General features: G+C 40.3%; 1 protein-coding gene across 1 annotated transcript in view; it reads right to left on the bottom strand.

Moving 5' to 3' along the window:
- Positions 1-3,558: 3,558 nt before the first annotated feature.
- vstm2b (V-set and transmembrane domain containing 2B) overlaps positions 3,559-9,600 on the bottom strand; it is a 29,068-nt gene continuing 23,026 nt past the window's right edge. The window contains exon 5 of the mRNA XM_068710674.1: positions 3,559-6,060. Within this exon, the coding sequence (XP_068566775.1) occupies positions 5,972-6,060 (89 nt within the window). The 3' untranslated portion in view covers positions 3,559-5,971. The remainder of the gene's footprint in view (positions 6,061-9,600) is intronic.

Raw genomic sequence — 9,600 nt, 5'->3', positions numbered from 1 at the left:
TGGTAAGAATTACACCTCGACTTAAAACCCTCAGTCTTCTGGATGAATAGCCAATAAGGGCTCAAGTAAATTGGAAATGACCATGCTTGGTTTAAGTCCTATAGCCAACAGAGTTTCATCGATTTGTGACAACACAGATCTTTGTCAATGGAGATGCTTAAGCAGCAAAAACAATCCTGCTGATGATGCCTCAAGAGGTCTGAGTGCAGTCAAGCTTGTTGCTGCGTGCCCCTGAGTCCTGTACCTGAAGGGGAGTTGGCCTGTAGAAGAAGCATGGGCTCCAAGTCAATGTTACAAGATGATCTAGAGGTCAGAGGAAATGCTTCTGTATTCACGACAGTGACGATGAACACTGAGACTTCCACAGCCCATCTCATTTCATTCTTCTCAGGAGGCTGCTAAAGCAGTGGCATGGTACCTTAAACTAAAGCGTGCGTCTCAGTTGATCAGCTGAAGGCAGTCACATCTCTACCCGCTCACGCAGCCTGAAGGGGAGCGCTGAACTTGGCACTTTCAGGACCAACCTTGGTGGACAGTTCCTCACAGTGGAGGATCTCTCACAGGCAGAACGTTCCCGTGCTCAGAGGCAGTAGCCTGTAGTTACACACGGGACAACAAACCCATGTAGAGTGCAGAGGAACAGTAACATCTGTAGGCCCAGCTCTTTACTAGATGAAGACATCATAAGAGTAGGTGGCCAGCTTCATAGATCTGCAATGATTGATGAGATTGGATCTTGCTCTAGAATTCAGTCCCTGAAAGGCCCACAACCAAACTGTGCCTCATCCTAGAGACTGAACACCTTACAGGTCTTCCTTCAAAAGATTCAAGAAATACATAAAGAATGTATATACTTTTATACTTTGGTTAGTTAGCACATTGTTCATTTGAGCTCCTTTTTCTAATGAAGTTATGTAATTAATTCTATAGATAACAGTTAGGGGTCGGTGTAGGAGCATTTTGAATATGTATGTTATATATATATATATATATGAGTTTATTTATTTAGTTAGTGTCCTCTCATCACACCAGACTTATTACAGAATTAGCAGATGGTTTTAAAACTTAAATGTTTCATTAATTACCCTTAGCGCCCTTGAATTGTAATTAGAAGTGAAAGTCAAAGGTTCTCCCTCTGAGAGTCAGCAGAAAGAACTAAACTAGAGAGCCCACGAAGAGACTTAGCTCTAGGACACAAGTTCACCTCATAATTCATAATCTGCTCTACAAGCATTTTGTGTGTCTCTTATTTGTGATGGTAAACCCAATGCATCCTTATCTGCTTTCTGATGTTGTGTTATTTAGTTTTATGTCATCTTAAGATACTGTGTATCTTTGTACGGAGAACATGTTGCCTCCACAACTCTCTCTCTATGAATATCATCAGCAATTCATTGGGTTTCGCTGCCTTTCCTGAGGCCTCTCTAGTTGTACTCACCACACCAAGGTGAGACCAGGTAAGCATGACCTTCAGGTGTGTTGTTGTTGTGGGACACACCGTGATCCAGGTTAGTCACATTCTCTTTCCCTCAGCCCGCCGTGTGAGATTCCATGAAGTCAACGATGACCATGCAGCCCTGACTCAGTCCTACACGATGGCTGCAATATATATATATATATATATATATATATATATATATATATATATATATACATATATAGCAATCATGTGTGTGTGTGTGTGTGTGTGTGTGTGTGAAGTTAGATGATAAAATCTAAAGTTAGATGATAAAAATGTCTTAATAAAGCAAAGCAATACATATCAGTCATTAGTGAAGACATTTCTATCATCTAGCTTCATCAACAGTTCCTCTTCATGTCTGTCAGTCTGCTTTCAGTGATGATGAAGACCTTTGATCCTTTGAGAGGATTTATTCCTGTTCAGATGTTATCAAATGTTGTTATCACATGTTGTTATTACATGTTGTTATTACATGTTGTTATTACATGTTGTTATCACATGTTGTTATCACATGTTGTTATTACATGTTGTTATCACATGTTGTTATCACATGTTGTTATCACATGTTGTTATTACATGTTGTTATCACATGTTGTTATCACATGTTGTTATCACATGTTGTTATCACATGTTGTTATTACATGTTGTTATCACATGTTGTTATCACATGTTGTTATCACATGTTGTTATCACATGTTGTTATCACATGTTGTTATTACATGTTGTTATCACATGTTGTTATCACATGTTATCACATGTTGTTATGTTGTTATTACATGTTGTTATCACATGTTGTTATCACATGTTGTTATTACATGTTGTTACCCCATGTTGTTATCACATGTTGTTATCACATGTTGTTATCATGTTGTTATTACATGTTGTTATCACATGTTGTTATCACATGTTGTTATCACATGTTGTTATTACATGTTGTTATTACATGTTGTTATCACATGTTGTTACCCCATGTTGTTATCACATGTTGTTATCACATGTTGTTATTACATGTTGTTATCACATGTTGTTATCACATGTTGTTATCACATGTTGTTATTACATGTTGTTATCACATGTTGTTATCACATGTTGTTATTACATGTTGTTATCACATGTTGTTATTACATGTTGTTATCACATGTTATCACATGTTGTTATCACATGTTGTTATCATGTTGTTATTACATGTTGTTATCATGTTGTTATTACATGTTGTTATCACATGTTATTACATGTTGTTATCATGTTGTTATTACATGTTGTTATCACATGTTGTTATCACATGTTATCACATGTTGTTATCACATGTTGTTATTACATGTTGTTATCATATGTTGTTATCACATGTTATCACATGTTGTTATCACATGTTGTTATCACATGTTGTTATCACATGTTATCACATGTTGTTATCACATGTTGTTATTACATGTTATCACATGTTGTTATCACATGTTGTTATTACATGTTATCACATGTTGTTATCACATGTTGTTATCACATGTTGTTATCACATGTTGTTATTACATGTTATCACATGTTGTTATCACATGTTGTTATCACATGTTATCACATGTTGTTATCACATGTTGTTATCACATGTTATCACATGTTGTTATTACATGTTGTTATCACATGTTGTTATCACATGTTGTTATCACATGTTGTTATTACATGTTATCACATGTTGTTATTACATTTTGCTGAGCAAGATGAATGTGGTCAGCACATTTCATGTAAATTTGCACGTTCCACTTGGATATTTTGATATAAATGGAAACATTGGTGCGTTTGTAGCATTAAAGGTCAGATATCATCCAAATATTAAGATTGATGAATATTCATGAACTATATTTGAGGGACCTTTTCCTGTGGAAACGTCGAGATGCTGGTGAGAGGAGAGGACTAGTACTCGTGCAGATGACCTCAGCATGGAGTGGTGCTGTCCATGCATGGACACAAAGCTGCTGTTTAGTTAGTGGCAGTAAAGAGCACTGATGTCATTAAGTCATTAACTATTGTGACAAACACTCTGCACTGAAAGAACACCATCGACATGCAGCTCTTTTGAAATCTACCTTTTATTACAAAAACAATATCATCAGTGTAAGTGTATCATTCCTTCTTTGATCTTTTTGTCCTTTTCACACCTAAATCAGTAAAACAATAAACTGTGCTGTTTTTTGTTTTTAGGTTTTAATACCAGAATGGAAAAAGGAAAAAAATGAATTGATAAAAACACACAGAGCAGAGGTTTATTTTCTCCTCGACCTGAAATGTAGGGAAGCAGAACGCAGCTCGGGTTGAGACCAGGCGGCAACCAGGCAATGCAGAAGTAACCTGCATTCTCTCTACACTCCAGCAGGGGGCGACTCCTCTGGTTGCAAAAATAAGTCTGATTGTATGGAAGTCTATGAGAAAATGACTCTAAATAATAGAATAATAAATAATAATAATAAGCATTGTAAACATGAGTTTATGGTCTCAATCTCTAGTTTCAAGTCTTCTTCAATACATTTAGTATATTATGTTCATTTAGATCAAACAGGCCATAAAGCAGGGGATGCTTTAGGGGCGGGGCTTGCTGTGATTGACAGGTCACTCCTCCTCAGTTCAAATATGGCCTTTTCCGTTCACTGGTTACAAAAAAACAATATGGTCTAGGACCAAAATGCAAAACTTGAGGCTGCAAAACTACTATCCACAAACCAATGGGTGACGTCACGAGGACTCGGTGCACATGTTCTTTACAGACATGGTGACATTCTGCAGTTATTGAGCATGGTGGATGATATTGTGATGAATAGGCTACAAGGACTTAAAGATACATGGGGAAGATAAAGAGACATCAGAGGGAAGAATGAGTCAGACTCTCTGGAGTCAGGGTCATTTGGTAAATGGACGTGCATTTATATATATAGCGCCTTTCTAGTCTTCCGACCACTCAAAGCACTTTTAACTTGGCTGCATGTCAAAATTCACCCATTCACACACTGATGGCAGGGGCTGACCTTGCCCTTTACAGCACACCTCGCCGAGACGGTCAGAGCCGATCCACCGCCACCCCTCGAGCTGGTGGACTTGGAAACATCAATACGGCAGCTGAGCTCCGTCTGCAGACCCGGTCTGCTGGGAAGTGGAACAAATAGTGTTGGTTCATTATGAATCTGTTGTGGGCATAATTAATGGGAGACACCGGTGCTTGATCAATGCTCCTCCAGCGATTCTATGAGAAACGACCCAACCTCCAGGGTCGTCCTGCAATCGGTTGTTCGATCCCCGGCTCAGCTGGTCCACGTCCACGTGTCCTCGGGCAAGACACTCAACCCCAGATTGCTCCCGTAGCTGTTCCTGCGGCGTGTGAATGTGTTCTGAATGTTAGAGTCCTGATGGACAGGTGGCTCCTTCCTGCTCCTGTCATCAGTGTGTGAATGGGTGAATGATGACGTGTCGTGTTAAACAGCTTTGAGAGTTCAGAAGACTAGAACAGTGTAAAAGAATAAGACCATTAACCATGTACAGAGGGAGTTTCTGCACATTTGAACCCTTCTTACTGTACGCAGCTCACAACACAACCAGCAGAATGTGCTCATGGAGAAAACAAACCACTGATGATTGTTCTTTTTCTTTTTGTTCTGATTTTAAAATCGATAAACAGAAAACAAACGAACCAAAGAAAGAACGATACACAGATTCAACAGACCTTCAGCTCAACTGTTGCCAATAAATCACTTTGTCTCATAAAAATGAAATGTCTCACTTTGATCACCACATATTTAATAAAAATAAACATTATTGGAGGTGATTAACAACAACAATGGTAAGATGTGCCTTATCTTAATCAAAATATATCAACTTGTCGTTTACATTATAGAACACAGCTATGAGAACAAAGTAAGTGTGCGTTTGGGGGGTGGACATGGCGTACGTCAGACTAACACACTGGATGAATGGTAGTTCTGCATAATGCGTCACATGGCTACAGAAGAAACACGTCAATGATCATGCTGATCAAATCGTGCCTTTCAAAGAAAAACAAGGAGTCACATGTTTTCACACTGAAGGACTCACACTGAAGTGATTTGTGTTGTCACGTGAACGGAATTCACAGTGGAAATGCTGCAAAAGAAATGAGAGTGGAATGTTTGAGGAGGGCCATGCATGAAGCAGGTGCTGAGTAGCCTGAAGGCAGTGCTTCATGTAGCCACGCTGGATCAGCAGTGATGGTCCGATCATTCACCGGCAGCACGTCGCTCCTCTCCACCCTCTGCTCGGCCAACAGGCGCTTAGCTTCCGTCTCCGCTTCAGGTCCGAGACGCGTCCCTCTCGTCACGCTTCTTAGTCTTTTCTGCCGATCTCCATCCGTTTTGCATTGCTTGCGCTCCCTGCAGTGATTTGTTTAATGTGACCCTTTCTCTCCTGGTGGGCACTGACTGCTGCTTGTTTTTCTGTTGTTTTTTTGGTATAGTGAGAACGTTGCATGTCGGCGTAGTTTTGGTTGAAGTCTCTTCAGTGGGCCAATAGGGAAGGAAGGAGTTTATGCAGGAACAGTAGAGTGATGCAGAGGAGGGGGTCCATGGTGCTCATCACACCACAACCTGCATGAGAGAAGATGAAGAAAGACAAAGACAACGGTGTTTACCAAACCACGCTTCAACTGATCTCGTTTAACATTAGATGATCAATTAACAAGAGCCATAGAGCAGAGACACAGCGGTGCTTTGAGCTTAGCACCATCATGCTAACATGTTGTGATGTTAAGCTGAGGCTGTGGGAATGCCATCAGCTTTGCTGCCACTGGCATGGCTAACGATGAGCAAGTTTACTATTTCTTTTTGAACATTGTAAAGGTCTATTAGTCATACACATCAGGCCAAAGCTACATACTATTTATTTTCTTCATTCCAGACATTTATAGAGAGGCATCAATGTGGAGAGATGAGAACGATAAGAGACCTGCAACCCTACCGGTCTCCAAACCAAGTCTACAGACTGACCTGCTACCAGTGTTGGCACTAAAAGAAGACAAAGTGCTCTGCAGCTGATCTTACAACACAATGAATTGAATGTAAAAGCCTGCCAGTTCTATCGCCGGTGGTCTTTACATTTTCAAACAGCATAGGGGCCAGTTTCAAAAGAGACTGATTCATTCAGATTAAGAGCAACATGGAGCACCTTTCCCTTAAACACCCAGGAATGTTCAGATCCCCCTGCCTGCCTCTTGATCAACGGCACTACATGTATGTGTTAGGTGAGCTAAGGTGTTCTCAGCTGTCAATGAAAGCATCAAGTTTAGTTGATACTTTTGTATGATGTGCTTTAAAGAATGGAGGGAAGACCACACCTCATGTAAGCCTGGACACCAACATTCAGTTCAGTCACTTTGTTATCCAGGATGGTTTAGGTACACAACACCAAAAACACAAGTCCAGACAATAGAAAACAAAAGGTACAAACATGTTTTTATGACAGTTGTGGTCTGTGTGTGAGTCATCATGGCACAATGTGCTCCTTGATACCGGGCACTGAAGGGGAAACTACCGCAGGCGGTTGTGAGTACTTTGTCTATCGGTCTGAGGACAGATCTTGTCAAGGCGATAGTCACAACCGAGCAAGACGCAGTCACAAAACTTAAAAAGAACGCCGAGGTCAAGGATGGATGTGGTCCCAGCAAGGACGGTAGGAAATAGGAAAGGAGCCATTGGCCTGCTTTGGCTGGTGTGATCTTGTGAAATCACCAGATTTTTTTAAAATAACGTGATATTGATTTTTACCGCCCAGCACTACATGTGGCCACATCTTACACCTTTAAATGCAAACACCGTACATCATCCCCCATGATAGGAATGAATGTATGAACACACACACACACACACACACACACACACACACACACACACACACACACACACACACACACACACACACACAGCTGGTGGAGCAGCTGTCAGGCCAGATACAGCAGAGACTCTGTGTGTCTGTGTAGGAGTCTGATTCTATCTCACTGTATTTCTCCTTTCCTTTACCTGAATCTCTTATCGCTTTTACTGCAATAATACTGTTGTGTAAGCGATATTGGAATCACATTATGAAATACTGGACCTATAATTGCTTTTCATTGGCATGTTGAGATACTGGCATTCATTGAGAAAACATTCAGCCGCCATGATTTTTTTTTTTGTAAAAGAGACTGGTTGGTGTTTACATATGCAAATATCACAATAATGGTACTCAAACCCTGTACCCTGCTTCATGGTGACTTTCATCCTTCCCACTGTAAGATGAAGCTAAAGTTCAAAGTGACTTCTCTCTAAATTACCTTCTCTTGGCTTCCATCCATCCACGTATTTTTATCACTGCTCTCTTTTATCTTGCCAGTTTAATATCTGAGCCAATACCCTCATGATTAAGACCGATGGAATAGCAAAGTCCAAGTGAACAAGCTCACGTCTGCAGCCCCTGTGCACATAGCTGGGGTTATCTTAGCAGCAGAGGAGCACCAGACTGATCCAGTGAGGGGGCACCCAGCCTCGGACTAGGAGCGTTTCAGGGCTTCTTTGCACCATTTTTTTCCCCCCATTTTTTTGGGGGGGTGGTAACTGGTGTTCTGCCTGGAAAACTACTGCTTCAATTTCATTTTACTGCAACGTATGACTACGGGAAACATGAGATTTAATTATATTTAAATGTTATGGTTACTGCTTTGTACGAGAAAGCCATGGGCAGTTACCAATCAAACCTTCCTTTGCTTATCTGTAGGCAAACAGGGGGCGTGCATAAAGACGACGGACACCAAGTGTTAACCATGGAGCTATGGAATCCACAGAATCTCTAGTTTAAGGAGACGTCTCAATCTTCCCTCTAAACAAATGTAAATCTTATTATATATTATGACAAACGCTCTAATTGCTGAGCTGAACTGTGTTCTTGTCCAACACATTCTATTGTACCGTTAACCTACATATGACTACTGAAACTAATACAAATAACTCACTTTAAATAAAAATAAAAATGACTAATAAAACTAAACTGAACCTGTTCTTCCTGCAGGTCGTCACTTGGATGAATACTTAAATCAGTCATACGCTCTCAATAACCCTCTAACATCAAACTATCCACTGCTCAATGTAAATCCTACATATAGAAGTACATTACATTACAGTCATTTAGCAGCTTACAATAAGTGCATTCAACATAGGTATTCAAGAGAACTACTAGTCACCAGCAGTCATAAGTACATCTCCTTTAAACAAGCATCTGAGAGCATGTATATACAGTATATAAACATCTTTACACTATCTTGCACTATTTGTTTACAACTCGCAGAGCACTTGACTCGCATATAGACATTTTATTTTTATAGTATTGATTATTTTATATTAATATACACACCTATTTGTTCACAGTCCTGTCTATTTCTTGCCTGTATTTGTCCAGCTTTGTTGTCCTTGTTCCTAGCTGTTATCTCTATTTCTGTGTAAGTATATCGACAGAGATGAAGAAAACAGTCAAATTCCTTGTGTGTGCACGCATACTTGGCCAATAAACTCTTTTTTCCTCTTAGCATTCTGCTTAAAAAAAACAAAACAACAACAACAACAAAAACCCAACAAGCTAACATTAGCTTCCTCGCTAATTATCACATCCAGGCCACACTGTCACCCCATGTTGATAAGCTTGTTGACATGAACCAGTAATGTTAGTCCTCAAGCAATTGATGATGATTGTGGATTGATTCAGAGCTAAAGAACACATTCCTGGCTAAAGCTCCACAAACCCTCTGAAGGCTGACGGTGACACCGCCTTGGACCACAGCAGCAGCGCAGTCCAGGAGAGAGGTCTGGGATAGTCCTGATAAGGTGGCAGACTGGACTAGTCATTGTTTACTGGAGTAAAATTCACAGTGTTTTAAGTATGACGGTGGAAAGAATAGCTAGCACGGCGGTGTATAGACAGCCACAGGTGCACAACCATCCAAACTGATAGCAACACAAAACTGGAAGATGTAGAGAAGGGATAGGAAGTAGCCAGACAACATGGCCACAACTCTCTGGGCTCATCCCAAGTCTATTGATTGCATCCATGTTGTCCTCACTTTCATCTTTTAGATGAGAGGGAAACGAGGAAATAGATTTTAA

Source organism: Cebidichthys violaceus, unplaced genomic scaffold (genome assembly GCF_023349555.1).
Source record: "Cebidichthys violaceus isolate CVI_PGR_0920_01 unplaced genomic scaffold, fCebVio1.0.p SCAF_16, whole genome shotgun sequence".
NCBI lineage: Eukaryota > Metazoa > Chordata > Actinopteri > Perciformes > Stichaeidae > Cebidichthys > Cebidichthys violaceus.
Note: the sequence above shows the minus strand (reverse complement) of the source record. Positions and strands in the feature narration are given on the sequence as shown.